We start from the raw sequence: 22,020 nt of genomic DNA, 5'->3' as shown, positions 1-22,020 counted from the left end.
TATTGGACAGTGCTGCTTTTAGACAAACTGCACAGATATGTATGTACAAGGATGTTTATCAAAGCATGCTTTATAAAAGTGAAAAACTAGAACAAACCTAAGCATCCATCAACACAGATTGGTTAGACAAATTGCAGTAAATCTATAAAGTGGAATATTCTGTAGCCACAGAAAATGCTGATGTATATCTAAATATACTAACATGAAATGACAAATTAAATAAAAAAAATAAGTTTACAAAATAGTACATATTTTTGAGTCCAATTTCACTTTAAAAAGGGGTGTGTGTGTAATCACAGAAAAAGATCTGAGAGGATATTCATCAAAATGACAACTGTGATTACCTCTGGGCAGCAGGATACAGGTAATCCTTATTTTTTTCTTTATGCTTTTACTAGAGGCCCGGTGCATGAAATTTGTGCACGGGTAGGGTCCCTAGGCCTGGCCAGCGATTAGGGCCAATTGGGGCCTTCCAGATGCCGGTCGGGGCCTCCCTTCCCTGGCTGCTGGCCAGGGCCTTCCTTCGTTCCACGCCGCCCCCTGGTGGTCAGCACACATCATAGCAAGTGGTCAAACTCCCAAGGGGACATTTTGCATATTAGTCTTTTATATATATAGATGTATTTCCTGAATTTTTGAAGTAAGCGTAACATAATTTTATAATTAGAACAGTAAAGCTATTTTAAAAAATGACAGCCATCAGCTGAAACAAAAAGATCAATCTCACATCACCTTGGCTTAATGAAGTCCACGGTGATAAAGGTCCTTAATTCTACACAATGCTACTCTTGGAGAAGCTTGCAAGTGTCTTCATCCCAAGCAATACTTAAACCTATTCCAAGTAATTAAGAATATTTCAGGGTTCTACAGACCATTTGTGAGAACTCTGTCATGAACCCATAAAGTGTTAATTGAGAGAGAACACTGAAATAGATGTTCATGAATTTGTCACCTAAGGCAACGAAGTAATTAAAGGGAGGAGTTCCGCTGATAACATCAGTTGTCTATGGGATAGAGAACTGGAGGGGGGCATTGAAAGAATGGGAAGGAGAATTCTATGTAGTTGTTAGTATCTTTGGAATTCTGAGCCATGTGAATGTACTGCTTACTTAAAAATAAATAAAATGTAAAAACAACAGAAACATTATCAAGACTCTGTGGTTGTTCATGACTTATTCAAAAATTTTTACAAGTTATTCTTTAAGTTATCTATTAGTGTTGAGGTCAATTAAGAATTAAAGTTTTCAGTCTATTCAAGTCGAAATAGTTGAGGGGCCAGAGGAAAGACCACAAAGAGATGAGAAGATGAGTATGAATCATATGTGGGAAGATGAGGGGGAGCAAACAAATGTGATTTATTAATAATGGAATTTGTTTTTATACTCTTAGGCAAGTAAAAAATTCCAACAATGCCTCTATATTTATATTACATTATACTGTGTTCTTGGATTTTTTTGCTTATGGGAAATATCAAAATGTCAACCATTGTTTCTATTAAAGGTCTTTAATGATATTGCATTTTGGACCTGTAATGAAACATGGTGCTCACTGCAGTTTGTAATGCATCTCATTAAATACATTAATAACATGCATTTCACTAAAAGGTCAACTTATTATGGCTGGAGTTTGGCTTTCCTTTAATCACTTCATTTAAAGCTGTAGAGCAAACTCTGAAAAAGACAGTAGAGAGTGCCTGTTACAAAAATGTTCTCTCAATTCCCCATTCATTAAAATCAGTTATGCTTATTAAGAAATCACTGTTAATGTTTTTATGTGAAATTATGGTGGTGTGATTTTTTAAAAAATCCTTTTATTTTAGAGATACATGCTGATTTACTGACAAGATAATAGGATGTCTGGTATTTGCTTCAAAATAATCCAGAAATAAGGGGAGAGTTAGTATAAGTACAGATGAAATAAGATTGGTATTAGCTGGTAACGGTATATGAGTTCATTGTACAATTCTCTCTACTTTTATGTAGGTTTGATATATCCCATAATGAAAAGTTTTAAATAAGTCATGCTGAGTTTTCCTTAAGTAACTTGCACTCTTCCTTGTATATCGTTGCTACCAACATAAAAGACCTTCCTCCAAATACTGTACTGGAGAACTTTTTAAAAGAAAATCAAAGGAAAAGCTAATCTGTTTAGAGAAATGGTTTTGTACACAGAAGATCCCTTAATTTTGCCAAGGTTACTTCATGATTTACCACTATGCTGCTACTAAAATATTTTCAAAATGTCTTTGAAATTACTTCACAGTTAAAGAGTTAATTACCAACATGTAATGTCAAGGTGATTGGGGACTACGTGCATATGTGTGTTGTTGAAGGCAGGAGATATTTGTTTAGTTTCTGAAAGTAGACGTTAGGGTACTGAAGGTACAAAGACATGCTCAGAAGTTTACTGTGGCTAAAATACAGCTGGAAGTCTGCTGATTTAGAGACTATTGTTAGGACTATGAGGGTAAATGATAGTGCCTAGGAGAGAATATATCAAGAAAAAACTACCTGAGAACAGGATCCTAAATGCAATGAAACTGACATTGGCAGCATAAAAGAAGAGTCAACTCTAAGATGAGAAGAAATCAGAAAGGCAGAAGAACCCAAACAGCATATGTAATGTCACCAAAGTCAAAGGGAAATATTTCCAGGAAAGACTGAACGTTTCAGGGAGGCAATAGGCTGGGTTTGGCAATAAGAAAATATATGCTCACCTTTCCATAGGCATAAGGTGAACTGTAAGTATTATCTATAATAATAAAAGGGCAATATGCTAATTAGACCAGACGTCCTTCTGGATGTCCTTCCGGATGACCTTTCTGACGAAGCCAGGGCTATGAGGGAAGCCCGGGTCCCGGGTGCCAGAGGGAAGCCGGTGCCGGCAGCCCGGGGAAGGAAGGCCTACTCTTGCATGATTTTCGTGCCTCAGGCCTCTAATAGAATAAAACACTACCCACTTTCCAGCACAAATGGTTAATTTAGATTATACAGGGAATATAAATACTAATAAAAAGTCAAAAAACACTGAAGTCAGTGGGGATAGTTTGTTACAATGATGCCCATCGTTCACATAGCTTAACATTGCCAAATACCTCTTTCAGCAGAAAAAGATAATACCCATCCCTAACATTAGTGGTGTGCTGTGTGCCAGACACTGTGCTAAGGCTTTAGATCATGTCCTTTAATCTCACAACTTTATTATCGCCATTTTAGTGTGATGTTAAGTAATTTGCCCAAGGTCACAGAGATGGAATCTAAACCCACGCAGTCTGACTTTACTGCAAGACCAAGCAAACTGAAAAGAAATTTACTTAAAGACAGTTAAGTTCCAGTGTTTACTTGAGGTCAGCACAAATTCAGCCTATGTTCCACATCAGCTTTACTACACGGTATAAATTCTTCATTCAGAGTAAAGTAGTCAAGACATTTTTCTTAAACTCTGTTTACCAAGACATGCATGTATATAACATGTTACATCATATTGTCATCAGAAGGTTGAAAACAAACAAAAATTAACTACCTGTAAGATGTGCAGAAATTCTGGTTATCAGAAAACTCCCCACTCTCCCATCTTAAAATATATGATATCAAACAAACATTCCTTTCTTCTTCTTCTTCCACCATAGCCCACCCCATCAGATTAAAAGACATCCATCAGATTAACTGGAGTTCACCAATGAGGCAAAGAGGCAATTGGTTAAATACCAAAAAATAAAAAATAAAAAAAATAAGAACTGTTGTAAAAGTTAAATATAACATTAAAACTGTTAAAGATAATAAATTATATCCAAGAATAAAAATGTGTCCATTATACATGATACTGACTCTTAAAATATCAATATTTTAAGATGAATGAATGAATGAATGAATGAATAAATAAATAAATAAATAAATAAGGAAAAGCTCAAGCAAGAAAACTATTAAGTAACAAAATGGAAAAGGCCTTCAGCAAAAACATTTCAGACAGTCTAGGTCTCATTACAAGCCAAACCAGGAATTAGGTCAAAGATAGCAGAGAAATGCTCCAAAAATCTCAAAAATTTTGAAAACTGGCCATCTATCATTTATTTAAGGGAGAAAGGGGGAAAAGCTGGGAGAGGGATATAAATGACCCACCCTCACAGTATCAGCAGGGTTTCTGAAGGATTACCCAGGACTTTCACATAGGAAACAGACTTCAAGTATGGCAGGACATACAATCTAAAGACTGGACTCTAGGAAGTAATTTTTAATTAAACCACATGTTTTCCTACATGAAAGGTCCACAAAATCTCCTTCCCTAGAAATCCTACTATTTATTTTGAATGGTTTAAGCTCCCTAAAGGTAGATGCCAAATCCTCCTCAGCTCCCTTCCAAACCTAACCCCATAAGATAAGTTTTAAAGAACAAATGAAAACAGTAAGCCTTAGCATGTAAATGAGGAATAGAGATCCCAACCACAGTGCACTAGCCCCAAATCTCTCTCTACCCCAGTCTTTTGGTGCCACTGAGCGTACAGGCACACAGCACACGGGAGGCAGTGTGGTGCAGAAGGAGGACTCCGAGATCAAAAGGCAGAAAAGCCGGAGTTTTCTCTCTGCCTTGCAATGTATATACAAGCTCTGTAACTCTCAGCAACTCATTCTCTCTGGGCCACAGTTCTCTCATATGTAAAATGAAGGGACTGGGAACCAAAATATTTCTAAATTCCTTTTTTCTCCTAAAATTTTTGGCCTTCACAGCTCAGCAATTCTCTTCTAAAACGTTTTTCCTCCTTCTGCAGTCATCATCTTGCCTCACTCTATGCAACTCAAAGGAAGATATGAATAAGATCATCTTAGCATCTTCTAGAAACCTCACAATAAAAAAAGGGCATCTTTTAAGTATGTGATACAACCAACTTAAATGAACTGATTTTAGTCATTCCTTCTCTCCCTTTCGTTCTGTAACAGTAGATTTCCAACGAGTGTTCTCTGAACATTAAAAGAAGTAACTCAGAAAGCCAAGGAGAGGGGGAGGTAAGAAAAACAGCACAACAGACATGACTCCGCACCCAATCCATTTCAACCAAAGTTATCTTCATTTGATAAAAGAACTATATTGCTTTTTTTAAAAAAAGTTAAAAACTACTATTTTATACCATATTATCACTAAAATCACGTCTTCTCTTTTTCAACTCTGTGGTGCTACAAAGTATCCCAATAAGTATGCTTACTATTTTTTAAGGCGCTGGCAAATTCTGGGCCACCCTTGTCCTTGAAAACAGGGAAAACATCCGGTTGAGGAAGTTGATTGGTAGTCAACAGAGCTTTTTGTAGTTTGATCCTTCCTTCCAAGAGCTGGTCCCACAGTGCTGAGAAAGAAAAAAATAATTCCATTCCTCAGTTACACAATCTTCCTGGGGAGGGGAGGGGGGAAAGGACAGGAAATCACACCAGTCTGTCTCTAAGCAACACAGCTTTATCACAGTTTTTCATGCCATGGAAACACTCTCTGTTATAGGAAATAAATTCAGTATCTTGGAAGCAAATATGTGCTACATGAGAGAAAATGCTAAAGCCCAAAGAGAGGAGAAAACACTCTCCTCTTCAATCTTCCACAGTTGCCATAAGTACTAGAGCAGAACCAACTAAGCAGCTCAGTGTAGAAATGGCTGGCTAAGCATAGAGGAACGGGGCTTTAGGCTTCTAGGTAAGTGGGGCATGTCGCAAACTTAATTGGAAGGACACAGGAGAGAGCGAACAGCCAAAAACAAACAAACAAAAAGGACATCAAATGCAGACACTTTGAAAAATAAGCAAACAGCAAACCATGTACAAACCTATCTGGTTTTTCACAGCTCTGCCTTTCTCCACTTCCTCGGAAACTTTGACACTGGAGAAGGTCATCACCACACCATCATCTTCACTGTTCCTGTCTTCAGCCCTGTCTTCCTCACTGGCACCCTCTAAATCTTCTTCACCATCCCCTTCTTCCATGCCACTCTCCTCCTCTTCGTCTTCCTCGTCATCACTGCTACCAAGGTCATCCATTCCCTCAGTAAATTTTTCAAAGTCACTGATATTCTGGATAGTGAAGCCTGGTGTTTTCCCAGAGCGGCTTCTGTTCCCCTTCCTCCAGGCCAGACTATTGTCCCCATCATCACCACACTCCTGTTCCTCAGCAGCACTCATGGCATCCTCATCAGATTCCTCCAGCCCCAGCCCCTCTGAATCGCCATCTCCAGACTCTTCCTCATCAGATATTTCCTTGTCTAAACAAGGGAGAGAAGAAGGAAAGGAAATGGATGTTACCTTGAGGCAAATACCAGGCTGTATTTTTCATTTCATCTAAAGGGCCATGGCAGTTATTTTTTTTTTAAAAAGTATTATACATTATACTCAATCCAATAAATATTTATTACACATCTATTATCTATAAAATGTTAATGGAGAAGCAAAGATGAACAAAACATAAATCCAATCCTAACATAAAAGTTCTAGTGGGAAAGACCCATAAAATTATAATACAGAAAAGACTTAAAAGTGCTTTAACAAAGTTTTGATAACCCAGAGAAGAGGGAAATTTTAACTGTGGGACAAGTGAATTTAAGTACACTTAAATAGGAAGAGATAGTCTTTGGTCTGGACCTTGAAGAATGGTCAGATTTCAATGGTGTGTGGGAATTACCAGTTTTCCCAAACCTGCATCTAAAAATATGTATGTTATCATTAACTATCCCAAATGCATAATTTCTATCACACAAATGTACACTATTATATACTTACTAGAGGCCTGGTGCACGAATTCATGCACAGGTGGGGTCCCTAAGCCTGGCCTGCACCCTCTCGCAATCTGGGACCCGCTCATCCTGGCCCTGCTGCGCCTGCCACCGCCACTCGGTAGCGCTGCTGCGGAGGTGAAAGAGGCTCCTGCCACCACCACTGTGCTCACCAGCAGTGAGTCTGGCTTTTGGCTGAGCGGTGCTCCCCCTGTGGGAGCGCACTGGCCACCAGGGGCAGCTCCTGTGTTGAGTGTCTGTCCCCTGGTGGTCAGTGCGCATCATAGCGACCAGTTGTTCCACCATTTGGTCGATTTGCATATTAGCCTTTTATTATATAGGATTAAGCACCTATTATGAGCCAGGCATAGAAAAAGGCTAAGGAATGACAAATAGAATGTGATACTTATGAGGAGGGCTTCATAGTCTGGTGGGAGTGGTAGATATGCACACCAGTAATTATGTTACAATGTCACAAGTACAGTATATAGAGAAGGAACCACTTAACTCACCTGGAAAGGTAAGAGATGGCTTCGTGTGTAGGAGGAGACATTATAATTTTACTTAATAAGTAACAGCTCATCATATAGAGAAAGGGGAAAGGAAAGAGAAAACAGCATATGCAAAGGTCCAGCACCATAAAAGTACACTAGAGTGCAGAATGGTAGGTAGCCTACAAAGTTGCTATCAGGAGAGTCTTACCTGTAATGGGAAGGAGTTTGAACTTGATCCTACAGTAAATGGAATGTTAATTACAGCTCCTGATTTTACTTTTCCTTAGGGTATCACCTGATTAGGGTCTTCACTGATTATCCTACCTCTTCCATGGTAGAACATAAAGGTCCCATGTATAGCAAACATAATTATTAGACACAGGGACCAGTTACCAACAACTTTCTTCAATAAAATAAAGATTTCATGAAAATGTGGAGAGGCCTTCAGTACTTCTTTTAAAAACTATATATAAACTAAAGACACGGGGAAATCTGTCAAATACATAAATACAAAAACTAAATGCAAAGTTCTTTAAAGGTATGCAATTTTTCAGATTAAGAAACATTCCTACAGAGTACTAATTAAGAGAACTCTTGGAGTCAGACTGCCTTACCTGAGTCTGGGATCTTTCACTTACTACCTATATGACCTTGAACAAATTACTTAATCTATCCCTCCATTTCTTTATCTGTAAAATGGGAATAAATAGTATCAACCTCACAAGGCTATTGGGAAGATTAAATGAAATTATATATGTAATGATAATGGTGATAACATTTTTTGAAGATTTACTGTGTCCCAGGTTCTTGGAATTTAATTTAAAGGGTTTTCTAAGTGCCTGACACATGGTGACAACACAATAAGTACTATAATATTTGTCTCATACTGGTCTCTTTAGCAGTCTCTAGGCAAAAAATGTGAAATGAGGTTATCAGGAACTTGCAGAACTATATCAAGGACTAAGTCATATATATATCATAACCTAAATGAAAGTTCCTTTTATATTATCTGTGGATTCTCAACATAGCACCTCTGATCTCTCTAATGAAAATCAAATGACATTCACTCAGTAATTACCATATGCAACCACTCCTTCCACTCTGCTTTAAAACTATAAGCTCACATCTTCTAACACTCCTGCAGGGAATAGGGAAGGATTATGTTATTTTTGCAATGGCAAAAGGTGAGTTTCACAAATTAATGTCATACAGTGACCCAAGGTAAGACTGAAAAACTGAAGGGAAAGGATCAAAATCCCTGAATAGCACGCTCATCAGAGGCAATGCTTTTTCAACACACAGCCTCTTCAATGTCCAATGTGCACTGCCTTTTCTCTTACTCCATTTTACAGTGAACTATTAATCTAAACGTAAGGAGTGTAGCAACTTAATACCTTCAGGCTTTTGCTTCCCTATGAAGTGAAATTAAGTACCTCTAAGGCCCTTTCTAAAGCTAAATCAATGGTCTCTTCTAAGATCATAGGTGGGGGTATATAGACTACTCTTGCAAAATTCATTAAAAAAGGGGGGGGGTGGAATCTTAACCTTAAAAAATTAGGGAAGAACGAGAAAGAGTACCATGCTAAAAAACAAACACCCCCCCCCCCCCAAAATAAACATGCAAACATATCCACTCACCGGATGAACCTGACAGAGGATGCTCCCACTGGTCTTCCTTCCAAGCTTTTCTAGAGGTGGTCTTGCCAGAATACCTTTTGTCTGTGTCCAAGAGGGAGGCTGAGGCCAGTTTCCGAATGTTACCCACAGCCAGGAAGTCACCTTCCCCATCGTCTCCTTCCTCAAACCGGTCAATCACTCTGGCAGCAGTGGCTGTGGGCGAGGGGAAAAGTAATCAGAACCTCCAACTTCAATGGTGACCCTGGCCAACCCTTTCCATTCACACTGAACGTCCTCTACGAAACCCCTACCAACTCCCAGGGTCAGGGAACTCGCTACCTCCCAAGGGAGCCCTCTCCTTACTGCTGTTCCCGCACAGAAAGCCGCCTCTATCTGCTAAGTAGTAGATACTTCTCCGCCTTGGAGCACATAAAACTGGGGTCATTCCTCTTCCGTGTATGACAGTCACTCAAACACTATGTCAGCCATCATGTTCTGTCCTCACTCCACCCTATCCCTCGGGGAGTTTTGGGGGTGTCTTTTTTTTCTTTTCTTTTCGCTTATCCTGGCTAAACAGCCTCAGTTCCTTCAACTGATATTCCTAAAACACAGCCCAGCACTCACATTCACCCGTCATCATTCTCCCTTCCTCACACTTTCTGACTCAAGTCTAAAGCAGGATGACTCCCAACGAGACCTCGAACCTGAGCAGACAGAACCGAGCCTCACTCACCAGCCCCTGAGCAAGTGCCGTGAGGTCAACGGAGACTGAAGCGGCACCACGGAAACCCACGTCTGCATTCTCCAAGTTAGTTCTTAGGGACAGGCGGGGTTTAAAAAACGGAGGAGGCTTCCTTCTCGCCATTCCTCACACAATCCCTGTAAGAGCACCCTGACAGGAACTCCCAGCCTGCGACCAGACTCCGGCTCCCCGCGGCAGCCCGGGACCCAGTTCCAAGCCACAGTCCGCGGGACGCTCCGCCCACCCGGGCACCGAGTCTACCGTGGACAGCGTGTCAGCAGCCCAGGCGCCCTCCGGAGCCCGGGGCGACCCTCCGGGGGGCAGTTTTCCTCCACACAGGAAGGAGGAGGCGGCGCGGGCCCGCACGTGGCCTTGCCCCAGTCACCTCACCCTCCTCCGGGTCGGCCTCTGGATCCGCCTCGCGTGGTCGCGGGTTCAGCAGCTGTTCCAGCTGCAGCGCTAGGGGTTGCGGCCCCGCCATGTTCACCAGGTCTCGCTCCGCTCCGGGCCGCGCACGTGAAGGTGCGGCCCTAGCTCGGGACGCTTTCTCCCCGCGGGGCCCTCCCTCCGGGAGGCGTCTCCCAAAGCCAGTCAGGAACCGCGCGGCGCCTGGCGCCCAGCTCCCGGCCGGCAACTTCCGGGAGGGGGCGGGGCCTCGGCGTCACTACTAGATTGAAGGCGGAAGCGCCCGGGAGGCTGGAGGGATTGTCGCCGTGCGGCCGCGCGCGTGCGCGTTGAGGGGCGTGTTGGGAGGCGCGGGGACGCGCACGGGTGCGTGGCTGACGCCAGCGCTCAGCAGGGATTGCGATGCGAGCGGCCGTTGTCCCCTGGAATAAGATATTCCTCCAGATTTGTCCGAGATTTGCTTGGAAATAAAGTGTAGTGTAGCCGTGACCGGTGGTGGCTGATTTGGGAAGGAGGGAGTCTAGCGTAAGCGTCTCGAGCTTCAGGTGCGCTCTCGGGCATGCACAGCCTGGGACTAAAAGCAGCTCTGGCATTTCTCCATTTGGAGGGGCCGGGCTTAAGACTTTGGCCCCGCAGCAGCCAGCATTTGGGAATCCTATATCAGAGATGTGTATGTGTAAGTGTACGGCAGACTGCTGGCATCTTTACTAATAGGAATAATTAGGAATCGCTATGGTTGTGCATAAGTAAAGATCGATTATGTAGTTTCTCCAAGTAGCCTTGTCTGAACAGGGAAAAAAGGGTGGGGAGGGGGTTACTACTATGCACACCCATCCTATTGATGTCTCTGCTGTTCAAAGATGAGGGCATACTCAGACACTTGGAACTGATACACAAATACAGAAAACCTCAAGTCTACCATTAGAGGGGTACCGGTAGACTCAGAATATAAAGACTTAATAGGATCTATTTAATTGCAATCAGGCACATGGAAAGACACAATCCTTTAATATTCTCTTTCCTCATCAAGCATTCCCGGACCGCCCGCTATGTGGCAGGCACTGCTAGAAGAGATGCAAAGATGAGTAAGTTAGAGTCTCTCCTTGGTGATCAGCCTGGAGGAGCAGACAAACTTGTAAATAGAAGCAACAATAAGAGATGAGTGTGCTTACAGAGCCATCTACCCTTCCAGTATCTGTTTGAAGTCACTTGTAGAGAATGGAAAACCCCTAAACAGAAACTACCCCAAAAGGATCCAGAAAACAGATGTTAAAGATGTCCCATGCCCTTCTTGGGTACAGCCCAGGCTAATTGCATCCCACAGCTGAACTTCCTAGGGAACCCTCAGCTCCCCAGTGTTTACTGGGGGACCCAAGGGAAGTAGGAAACCCTGATGTTCACAGTCTTCATATGCCTTCAGGATCAAGATCAACGAGAGTCCACCACTTCCGTGTGCCTTGTCATACATATGTCCCTTCCTGGGTGGCTGCATAGGGGATGAAGACCTGTTTTAGGATTGACCTCCCCCACAAACATGGAAGGGAAAGAACGCCAGGCTAGATCTGGAGCACCCTGGACATGGGACTCAGGCAACAAACAAACAACAAAAAACACACACACAACCAAACCCTGCTTTTTACTGTCTGCAAGAAAATTCAAGCTAGAAAATAGCTTTTTAAAAAGCAAACACAGCCCTGGCTGGTTTGGCTCAGTGGATAGAGCGTTGGCCTGCGGACTGAAGGGTCCCAGGTTCGATTCCAGCCAAGGACACATGCCTGGGTTGCAGGCTCGATCCCCAGTGGGGGGCATGCGGGAGGCAGCTGATCAATGATTCTCTCCCATCATTGATGTTTCTATTTCTCTATCCCCCTCCTTCCTCTCTAAAATCAATAAAAATATTTAAAAAAAATAAAAAATAAAAAAAATAAAAAACAAACACAACATATCCTCTGGAATTGAAGTCTGGTGCCCCTCTCAGAGCAAAAGCATGCTCCTCAGGCTGTGACAAGGGGCCATTGTCCTGGGCTTTGAAGGACAAAAATGTTTCTCTCAGCCCATATTTAGGAAATTACCTCCCACAATCCTCTTCCCTTCCTCTTTTGGACACTAATACTGCTTAGAAATCTGCCCTGGGGGTCAAGAAAAGCGAGAAAGGGGGAGGAAGGCAAGGCAGGTGAGAGACCACCTCTAAGCTGTCATGCCAACAGGGCACAGCCACTCCTGTCTCATACATCCCAGGGCCCCCAAATGTTCCCCTGTTTTCTTACCCCATACTGAGGGCAGGGAGAGGATTCCACGAGTGGAGAAAAGAGGGATAATTCTAAAACTTAAGATGCAACTGAGAGAAACTGAGGCATGGGGCAGGAGAGCAACCTCCCATGCTTTCTTTGTCCCCCACCCTCCAGTTTCTTGAGAAGGAACGAGGGGTTTCCTGGTGGGGATGGGAAGGAGAGGAGTGTGGACTACGGGCGGACATATTTCAAAGACTTCACTTCCTAGAAGAAATGTAAACCTCTGACTGCTCTAGAGATGAGAACAGATGAGATAAGCAGGGGGACGGGAGTAAATGGGAGCACACTCCCCAAAGAACAGTCGTCTCCAGAGAAGGTCAGAGGGCCTCCCTCTGCTTGCTGCCTAAGGGCTGCAAGTGGCAGACAGATGGAGGAATACCAGAGTATGCGCAAGGGTGCCCTTAGATACCACCCCACCCCCTTGTCCCAATCAACGGCCTGTCACATGACCAAGAGTTTGGGGAAACCAGGTTCTTCACTGCCTCTCTTCTCTCTTCTGATACTATCCATCTCCAGGTCCCAGGCCCTGCCAATGCCTGTCCTGGTTTTCCTTGACTAGTCCTCCCCAACCTTGTCTCACCTTAAAGTAGCCCCCCAGATCCCCACAGCCTGGAGAAGTTGGGTGGGTGAGTTTCACCTCTCTCTCCCAGGGCAAATGGCGACCCTGCTGCTGGCACCCTGAGGGCAGGTGGCAAAAGGCACAAGCGGTGGCGGCTTTAAGATGGCTGCAGGGAGAAACCAGGCTGCCAGAGAGGAGAGTGCCCTCCTAGGCGGGAGGGGACTGCCTTGGTGCTCCCCTCTGCCTGGCTGGCCGTGTCTTTCTCTGGGAGCTCCTAGCCCCACCGGAGTGGGGATGGTGAGGTGCTTTTCTGCACCTCAGAGCTAGAGGTGGGCAGCCAGGCTCTGATGGGAAGGAGAACAGTTGCTGACATTTCTAGATCTCCTCTTCTCAGGCAGCTCCAAAATTGACTGCTAAGCTTTGCCACCTGTTCAGGTATTCGCTAGGGTTCAGGGGACAGCGCCAAGGCGGAAAGACTGAGCTGCTGCCTCAGAGCGCCCAACTCTAAAACGATTCTTATCAAGCACCCGATTCCACAATAAAGCTGCTAAATAATTCAGTAGGCTTGATAGGAAAATGCAGCTTCCCAACGAGGTGCAGTTAAATGAATGTCTTTAAAGGGGGTGGCTATAATAAATAAGTTGGCTATGATTTAACACAAATAAACGCTAAACGGGGAGGAAAAACAAACCCATCCAGTGATTGCATACAAAGAGGATAAAGAAACGTACTGTGTGCAGAGGCTAGGTGTTTCAGAAGTCTCTCCTGTATTTCCTAAATTTGGATTTCTGCAAGGACACCGTTAGATTCCTCCCTGACAGTCCTCCCCATTCGATAAGCCATCCTATGGGTGCAGTGAAATATTGCTTATTTTAAAGCCTTCTTGTCAGGAAAGATACAGTTGGTTGTGTCTTAACAAAATATGAAAACAACACTAGAAATTACATGCCTTTTCATGTAAAACCTTGATTTAAAAAAGAGGGGTAAGTAAATAACCCAGTGTGAAATCTAGGTGATGCGGAAAAGAAATCCTGGAACTCCAATAGCGTTTGATATTAAAACACACACATGTATTTCATAGTAGATAAAATATTTAAATTCCTTCCACATTTACTGAAGGCTTGGAAGGGACTGAACCACTTTTCAGAACTAATGGGCAACTGCCAGTTGACATTTGATTTCTATATTGGTTATTTTTATTCATCTCTCAAAGAAACGTAATATGTATCTGTACCAGCAAAATAATTTTCCTTCTGGGGAACTTCAAATGTAACAAATACTATAAAACAACTATTTCATATCATTTCTGTGAAAGGGATTAAAGTATTTCACTTTTAGCTGTACCGTACACTCATTTTACATTATCTTTCAAACCACCAAATTAGAAAACAGGATTATCTATGGGAAATGAATTGAAACTGAAAAAGACCACCTCTGACTATATATTTGCAGCTGACATTCACAAGTCCAGTCTTGTTTGTGGGGCGGGGGGAGTACATGGGATCTCATGCCTAATCACAGACTAGGGTCATTCATTTTGAGCCATGGATTTTATTTCTATTTCAAATTCTATATTAACTTATCAGCAAAGATCTCTTCAACACTACCAGTTAAATCCACAGAATGCAAATCTGTAGTTAATAACAGCAGGAAGCCATGGAGAAAAGCTTGGCTGGCATTAGCAATGGGGTTCAACCGCAGCCAAGGTGAAAACAGATAACTCAGTCCTGCCTCACTTCTAAGGGGTCATTCGGCTCCCCATCTTGCCTCCCTTCTAGTTCTTAAAACATCAAATAACACACCGATTATCTAAACATCAGATTTTCTATTTTTATTAAAAACTCACAAATTTATTCAACATCATGTTTTCTTTCATACAGTGAATGGTCTAATATGCACTGGAGGTCACACAAGCTTAGGTTTATCAGAACAATAAAAGACATATGAGAAATTTAATATATAAAGAAAAAAGTAGCAGCTGCTGACTGCATATTTGACCATAAAATTTAAATATTTTGGACTTTTATTTTAAAGACACAAAAATAAAACCTGTGTGGGTCTATATAAGTCATATTAACAATTCCATGAATGTTCAACAGGACTAAAAATTAGCAAAGATGTTTTTTTTTTCTTAAACCTTGTAACACTTTTTTTTTTTAACACTTTCTCAGGTTGTGGTGCCAGGCACCTTTACAGTATTTGTGCTATAATTATTCTATTTGGCAAGTGTCTGAATATCGTGTTTTCTTTTTGCCTTGTGTAAACAACACCTTTTTACATACTAGCACAGTGAGCTGTGAGCCCTGCAAATCTGTCAGAACATCTACAGGAAAAGAAAATGAACAATTTTGGTTGACTGCTCAAAACGTTTTGTTTTTGAACAAGAGGTTTCAAAACAGGATGTATTAGTAAAACACTGAACTCCTGAATTTAACATTATACGTAAACAGTTGACTGTTTTTAGTTCAATAGTCTTTTTTAAAACTCTGTGTCTGTGTGTGTGCGTGTGTGTGTGTGTGTGTGTGTGTGTGTGAAAGTAGAATACTTTTCTTGTACAGATGATGTTCAAGTCATTTTACTGAGAGGTCTGGCTGGAGACCGTCCTATCCAGTGTGTCTGTGTGTATAGGTGTATAGAGCTTTGTGAAGGTAGAAGAGTTGATACTGAGGGCTTTACATTTAGAATTTTGCAATTTTGGCAAAAACAAAACAAAACAAAAAAACCCAGAGAGACAAAATATATATATATATATATATATATATAGTCCCACCTGATGCACAGCAGGTCGACGTTTCTGAAGCTATTAAGTTTGTTGTCGCTGTTGCTGAACTGAGACCAACACTATTAGGTTTCCCACAGCCAGAGCCCCCTGGGCTGGCCTGGGAGCGCCCAAGGACGGCTCACCTCCGAAGCCTGAGCCCGGCTGTGGGCGCAAGCTCCCTCCTGGCGTCACCACTGAGCTGTGCACCCGGGAGGCCGCCGTGGTCGTTCCTGTGCCGCCCGCCGGCCAGACTCGCACGCCCGCGCTGTCTGTCCACGGAGTCGGGTCCAGGTGGGAGGCGAGGAGAGGTCTGTTTCCCTTGGGAAGCCCAGTCCTGCACCGGGCCAGCCAGGTCGCGGATCCCAGTCCTACCTCCAGGCAGATTTCAATCCTATGTCATGTTTCCCTTTCCTATCCAGTCTCCCCAGACGGAAAATGGTCCCCGAGGCTGGAGGAAAGCGGTGGTAGTGGGAGGGGGTGTGACTTGATTTTTATGATTTTTTTCTTTTTTTCTTAAATAAAAGTTCATTTCTGTACAACCACGAACTCCGCGGACCGCGCGAGACCCGGCTACCACACGGCCGCCTCGTTCATTTCGGGAGGGTGAGACAGGTGGTTCCCATAGCTCGCCCCGCCGTTGACCGACAGCGACGAGAAGGGCGGGCTCGGCCCGAAGACCTCAGCCGACATGGAGTGCAGAGGCCCGGGCAGGCTGGGCTCGGGGCTGGGCGAGTCCCCCGGGGGGTGCGCCAGGATGTCGGTGAACCGCTGCGCCTCGCTCGACGGGTGGTGGCCCGGCAGCGGGTGCTCCAAGCCGCCCAGGGGCGTCCCGGACGGCCCGGACGATGGCACGAAAGGTAGGTCCACGGGTGTCTGAGCCTGCGAGGACGGGGGGCCTTGCGGGAAGAAGTCGTAGTTGCCTCCCGGCCCGTAGTACTCGCTCTGGTAATCTGCGGAGCAGGGGGAGGAGGAGGTCAGGGAGGGCCCTGGGTGGGGTGGGATAAAGGGCAGGGAGGCACCCTAGCCAGCCGGCTGGGGGCTCCCTTCCAGGCTGGGAACTGGGAGGAGGCTGGGTGCACACCCTGGAGCTGCTCGCTAACTGCCCACCCGCCTCACTCAGGCTCGGGGATTCCACCTCCCCCTCATTTAATGCCCAGCCTCCCCCATCTCTCCTCTGATCTGTAGCCCGAGAGAAGCGCCTCCCGCGCTGCCACCCGCTTCCAACGAAGCCAACCCGGGCCTGGCCGAGCCCTGCCCGGGGCAGCGCACCCACCTCCGTAGAAGGAGAAGGGCCCGTTGGGGAGGAGCTCGCCCGGCTCCAGGCGGTCCACGAGCGGCCGCATTCGGCGCGGACTGCGGAAGAAGGCGTGGCGCCGGGCGCCCAGCGCGCTCAGCTGCTTCATCCTCCGTTCCTTGGAGCGTCGGTTCTGGAACCAGACCTGAAGCACACACGCCACAGGGTGAAGCCACAAAACCCCACTCCCCATTTCGGGTTAGCCGCCCCGCCGGCCCCTCACACTCCACAGCCTAGCTCTCGGAGCTCCGTGTGTGCGGGTGTGTGTGTGCGGGTGTGTGTGTGCGTATGCGCGCGTGTTGTGTATGGTGTTGGGGGTGGGGTCCTCTGAGTAGGGCAGCGCTGGGCGGCCCCTGAGCCAACGGTGAACAGGATTCCCGCCTGGAGGACCTGGGCAAGCTGCCCTGCCCAACGTGAGGCAGTTGGAGTTGTTTCTAAGTCACAATGTCATAGTTACAGCTTCTCCGGGGCTATGCACACATAGACACGCAGCCTCCCCAAGTAGTGTCAGACACACAGTTTTCCTCCACGGTCCCTGGCAGCTCCCTCCTCCACATGATAGCACACAGAGAACTAAACAGCCTCCTGTTGACACTCAATCTCCCAACGACAGTGACACCAAATCGCACAATATCCTTTCCACACCCACGCACAATCTTCCACTGCCAAAGATAGTTATCCGCAGCCGCTCACTCATAGTGACACAGACATGCAGCCTACCATTCACGTGCGTGCACTTTGGTACAACCTCCCAGACCCTGGACCTCCCCCTGCCCCTCCGTGTGTGCACCCTCAGCCTCCCAGGCGCATCCACGCACACCCTGGAAGAGCATCCAGGCACATGAACGGGACAACTGAACTTGGGCCAGAGCCTCCACCCGAAGCACGTGCAGTCTCAGATGCTTACACAACCAGCACAGCTGCCCAGATGGCCACCTCCCTCCCCATCCTACCTGGGACCATGAGGTAGGGCTGACTCCCAGGAGACCGACCACCTCACCTTCTAACCAGGATGCCCCACTCTCTCCAGAGGGGAAGCCTCTGCTCTGGGACTTGTCTAACTAGGGCAAGAGACCCACAAAGTTGGGGTTAGGGATGCAGAGGGAGATCTCCTTGTGCAGAAGCCAGAGGAACCATTAAGTTCCACATGCACAGTGACCTCTGGGCTCCTTTGGAACAGGGGTAGGTGGTGCAGAGAAAAAGCGTCCCAACTCTCACCGAATGTCCCACCATGTCCCTTCCTCCAACCTCCTGCGGAGCTCCCTAGCTCCCTTTCCCTCCCCCCCTCGGCCACCACGATCACCAGGAAGAGGAGGAGACCTAGGGGTTTCCAGTCGTTCTAAACACTGGGCAGAGCTTCAAATGTCCAAAGGGGTAAGGGTGTCTCTGGGCTTCTTCTCCTCACCCCAAGGCCAGCCTCCGCTCCTGCGAGCTGGCCTGGAGGAGTCCTGTGGGTCTGGGGGAACCGAGTGGACCCTGACCTGAATGACGCGCATGTTGAGGCCCGTCTCCTGAGCCAGCTGCTCGCGGATGTGGCGCGTGGGCTTGGGCGTCGCGGCAAAGGCAGCCTTCAGCGTCTCCAGCTGCTTGGCTTTAATGGTGGTGCGTGGCCCTCGCCGCTTGGCGCCCAGGTTCTGGTCGTCATTCTCATTGCTGCCCCCTTCCTTGTCCGACACGTTGGCGCTCTCCGAGTCCTTGGCGTCGTCCTGCGACGGGTCTTGGGAGTCCGGAGACAAACTGGGGTCACTGCCCGTGGTGGCTGGAGAGAAGGGAGGGACAGGTGTGAGCAGCGGCCTTGGCCGACCTTCCTCTCCCAGGACCTGCCCGCCCCGGGTGCTCGGGGAATTGGGGCCTCACCCGAGTGCAGGCTGTTCTCTTTGGCGACGCTGCTGTTGCTTAGGTAATCCTCTTTGCAGACGAACTTGTTCTCGTCGATGATGTAGAGCTCCTCGCCGGTGGAGAGCTGCTTGTTACACATCATGCAGGTGAAGCAGTTGAGGTGAAACACTTTGCTCCGCGCTCTCCGCACCAGGTCGCTAGGGGAGATGCCCTGCGCGCAGCCCGCGCATTTTGTACCGAAACACCTGCAAGGGGGGTGGGGTGGGGGGGAAGGGGCAGAGAACACAGAGGCAGGGGAAAAGACAGGGAGAAATAAATAAGTGGAAAATGGAGGAAGGCGAAAAGGACGGGGGAAATGAAGAAAGAGAGACAGCAAAAAAAGTAAGAAAGGCAGAATGCCGATCAAGTAGGCAAGAAAGCAGAAGAGAGCGCGGGCACCACAAAAAGTCCGGGAGGAGATCCATTTCGTTAGAGTGAGAGAGCGCGGAGCCCAAACTGCCCCCACTCCTAGCCTCATGCCCGATGTGTCCCTGAGGAAAAAAGCGCTGCCCGAGAGAGAAGGCGGCAAGGCGGAGAAGGGAAGGGGGAGGGAGGCACTTATTTTCCGATTAGATTCAGAAAACAGTCAAATTCTAATTAGAGCGCCTTATAAACGCCTCCCCAGCGCCGCTTCTCTTCTCGCGCCCTTTCTCCTTCACCGCCAAAGGACCCGCGCACTGGCGGGGGGAGGGAGGTGGAGGGGTTGGCGAGGTCCAGTCCCGCTGCAGGTGAACAAACAGCCTGGGAGAGCCCAGACGGCCGCAGCTGGACCGCAGCCACGTTCAAGCCCAAAGACAGGCAGGTTGGCGCAAGCTAGAGCCGCGGCTTGGCTTTAGACACCGGGACGCGCTTTGCGGGAGGGCCAGGCCTCTGGGGCCCACTGGCACGGTGCGCGGCTCCCCGGCTGGGTTCCAGCCAGCGCCAGGGAAAGCGGGCATGGCCTGCCGAGGCTCAGAGCTTCAGCCTGGGCTTCTCCTGGCAATACCAGCCTGCACCGCGCTTTGCTGCACAGTCTCCCCTAACCAGAGCCACGCGTCCTGGGGTGGCATTGGGGACAGGTGGCTTGAACTCCCACCCACCCCCCTCTCCCAGTTTGATCTGTCACTACAGACTCCGAAGAAAATAGAGACCTAGTCAGCCCAGGAAACTGGGAGGTTTCCAGCACCGCAAGGGGAATGACAATTCGAATTCGCTCCAGTTCTCTGTTGACTTGAGTGTTTGTGTGGATTTGGTGACCCAAACAGTGAATTTCAGAGAATACGATTAAAATGCTAAATGGAGGGGTGTCGGGAGAATTTGTGGCTTTCCCCCCAGGTTTCCGCAAGGAGGTGGCGGGGTGATGGGCAGTGCTTGGGAGAGCTCCGAGTGGATCCCCCGCCCCAGAGCCAAAGTCCGCGTAGGGCGGAGGCCAAACCTCCCGCCAACCCCAGGCAGCGGGGTGAGCAGGGGAAACGATCTTCACGGAGGCTGCAGCCTCTGGGCGTTTCACAGTGGCGGAGAGGCAGTTTGCCGAGGCCAGCGCCGGCAGGCCGGTCGGGGTTTCGGGAACGCCCCGGGATGTGTAGGATAGGGGCTATTTCCTGCCGCTGCCTGAGCAAGCGGCTGTGACACCCCGTGCAAAAAGCTCCGCGGTTCCCGCCAAGACCTCTTGGAGACCTCTAGCCGCGGCGGCGAAGAGCTAGACAGGGCTTCAAAGCTCAGCCCGGAGGGCAAGCAACCCAGGAGGCCGGGAGAATGCAGCTGCTGGAGAGCTCCGCGCACTGGGAAGGAGAGCAGCCAGGGCTACCACGCCTGAGGCCGCGCTGCCTTCCTCCAAGCTCGGAGGGGCTTCTGGGCCGAGGCGGGCTCAGACCCTTTTTTCCTAGGCACGTGCAGCTAAGCCGCGACCCACAGTTTCCAGGATGCAAGCAGGGACGCGTCCCGGGAGCCCAGCGCGCCAGCTGGCGAAGAGGCGGGCGCCTGCGGGACTTGGCTGCCCTCTCCAAAGGCAGTCCCCTAACGCAACCACGCTGACCTCTGATCCGTGGCTGGCCCCGAAGGGCCCGCGGGAAGGGAGCGGCAGAGGCCCGCGAGGGAAGTACTCACCGGAAGAAGTCGTTCTTGCAGTAGAGCTTGCCTTCCCGGGAGAAGCACTTCTCGGTCAGGTTGCATTTACATTCACAGCACTGGACGCACTTGACGTGCCAGGCCCTGTCCAGCACGTTCAAGAGGAAGCGGTCCAGGATGGGCCTTTTGCAGCCGGCACAGTGCACCATGGTCTTTGGTTTAGTCGGGTGAGGCCCGGAGAGAGAAGAGCAGGTAGAGCAGAGGGGTTGACTCCCGAAAGGAGCTCCCCAGCCCCTCCAAAAAGAGGAGACACACACGGCGGTGCCAGCCGAAATCCGCACCAGGAAATCAAAAGAGGGGGGAAACGAGGCAAACGGGGCGCCTCGGTGGTGTGCAGCCTGGGCGTCCCAAGGCCCCGGGCCCAGCAGCGCCACCACCGCTCCTGGGGTGAGGAAAAGAGTCTCCGGCGGGTGCGAAAGCGACTCTTCTGCCCAGAACCCGCGGTGGAGTGAAGGTCACCGAGACGGTGAGGGTAACGAATTAAATAAATAAAACGGGGAAGCAAGAGGGCGACGCACGCGACCAGCTATTTGTAGGGAGTTCTCACGGGCTTGAGGTAGAGCTGTCAGAAGTCAAAGTGCATCTGCTTTTGTCGGGGTGTGAGGGCGGGTTGTGTGTGTGCCCGGCTGCCCGCCACCGGGATTTCCCCTCCTCTTTTTATAAAAGAAAAGAACAAAATGAGTAGAGAAGCTTTGGATCCTAAACTGCAGGCATCGCACAGCGGGGTCGGGACGTGCTGGGCGCCCGGGGTGGGCCGGGGGAGGGGGCGGGGGCAGACCGCGGGAGGAGGAGCGGAGGGGAGGGCAGGAGGAAGATCTCGTAGTTGACTGTTGTTGCTCAGGTCTCTCCCCTTTTGGAGAAGTGTTTGTGTCAATCGAGAAAGGAGGGGGACCACTCCGGGAGGACGCCGCCGGGCGCGCTCGCTAGCTTCCCACCGCCCCAGCCCCGTCACCTCGGCCCAGGGCCCGCCTGGCGGCCTCCGCGTTCTCGCGACCGCCCTCCCAGCGCCCGGACTCCGTCGGGAGGTGATTCGGGCCGGCTCCTCACCGCGCCTGGCGGTGCATCGTGGCTCCAGTCACAATTCGCGGCCGCTTGGGCGCGCAGCCCCGCATCGCTGGCCCACGCTCCGGC

The 22,020-nt window shown here is 48.0% G+C and overlaps 2 protein-coding genes across 3 annotated transcripts in view; both read right to left on the bottom strand.

Moving 5' to 3' along the window:
* The window catches only part of AATF (apoptosis antagonizing transcription factor), an 86,433-nt gene extending 76,213 nt beyond the window's left edge, over positions 1–10,220 (bottom strand). The window contains exons 1-4 of one of the 2 annotated variants that reach the window (XM_023756839.1): positions 9,986–10,220; positions 8,875–9,066; positions 5,804–6,235; positions 5,198–5,335 (exon numbers count right to left, since the gene is read on the bottom strand). In XM_023756839.1, coding sequence (XP_023612607.1) covers positions 5,198–5,335; positions 5,804–6,235; positions 8,875–9,066; positions 9,986–10,076 — 853 coding nt within the window. In that variant the 5' untranslated portion in view covers positions 10,077–10,220. The remainder of the gene's footprint in view (positions 1–5,197; positions 5,336–5,803; positions 6,236–8,874; positions 9,067–9,985) is intronic. The other variant, XM_006092252.3, reaches the window with a different exon arrangement.
* Positions 10,221–15,824: 5,604 nt separating this feature from the next.
* LHX1 (LIM homeobox 1) lies at positions 15,825–21,556 on the bottom strand. Its single transcript, XM_006092251.3, has 5 exons — positions 20,869–21,556; positions 18,763–18,989; positions 18,387–18,664; positions 16,885–17,050; positions 15,825–16,561 (listed from the first exon to the last, which is right to left on the bottom strand). Exons 1-5 carry the CDS (start codon positions 21,036–21,038, stop codon positions 16,182–16,184), a joined length of 1,221 nt encoding a protein of 406 aa, XP_006092313.1. The 5' UTR covers positions 21,039–21,556; the 3' UTR covers positions 15,825–16,181.
* Positions 21,557–22,020: the final 464 nt, after the last annotated feature.

This window comes from Myotis lucifugus, unplaced genomic scaffold (genome assembly GCF_000147115.1).
Source record: "Myotis lucifugus unplaced genomic scaffold, Myoluc2.0 scaffold_99, whole genome shotgun sequence".
Lineage (NCBI taxonomy): Eukaryota > Metazoa > Chordata > Mammalia > Chiroptera > Vespertilionidae > Myotis > Myotis lucifugus.
The sequence above is the reverse complement of the archived record's forward strand: the minus strand, read 5'-3'. Positions and strand labels throughout refer to the sequence as shown.

Excerpts from the sequence above, each read along its gene's own strand:
- LHX1 (XM_006092251.3), bottom strand. The coding sequence starts at position 21,038 with ATGGTGCACTGTGCCGGCTGCAAAAGGCCCATCCTGGACCGCTTCCTC. Across the intron at positions 18,990-20,868 it reads TGCAAGAACGACTTCTTCCG|GTGTTTCGGTACAAAATGCG; the intron begins GTGAGTACTTCC and ends CCCCCCTTGCAG. Across the intron at positions 16,562-16,884 it reads GCCCTTCTCCTTCTACGGAG|ATTACCAGAGCGAGTACTAC; the intron begins GTGGGTGCGCTG and ends CCTGCTCCGCAG.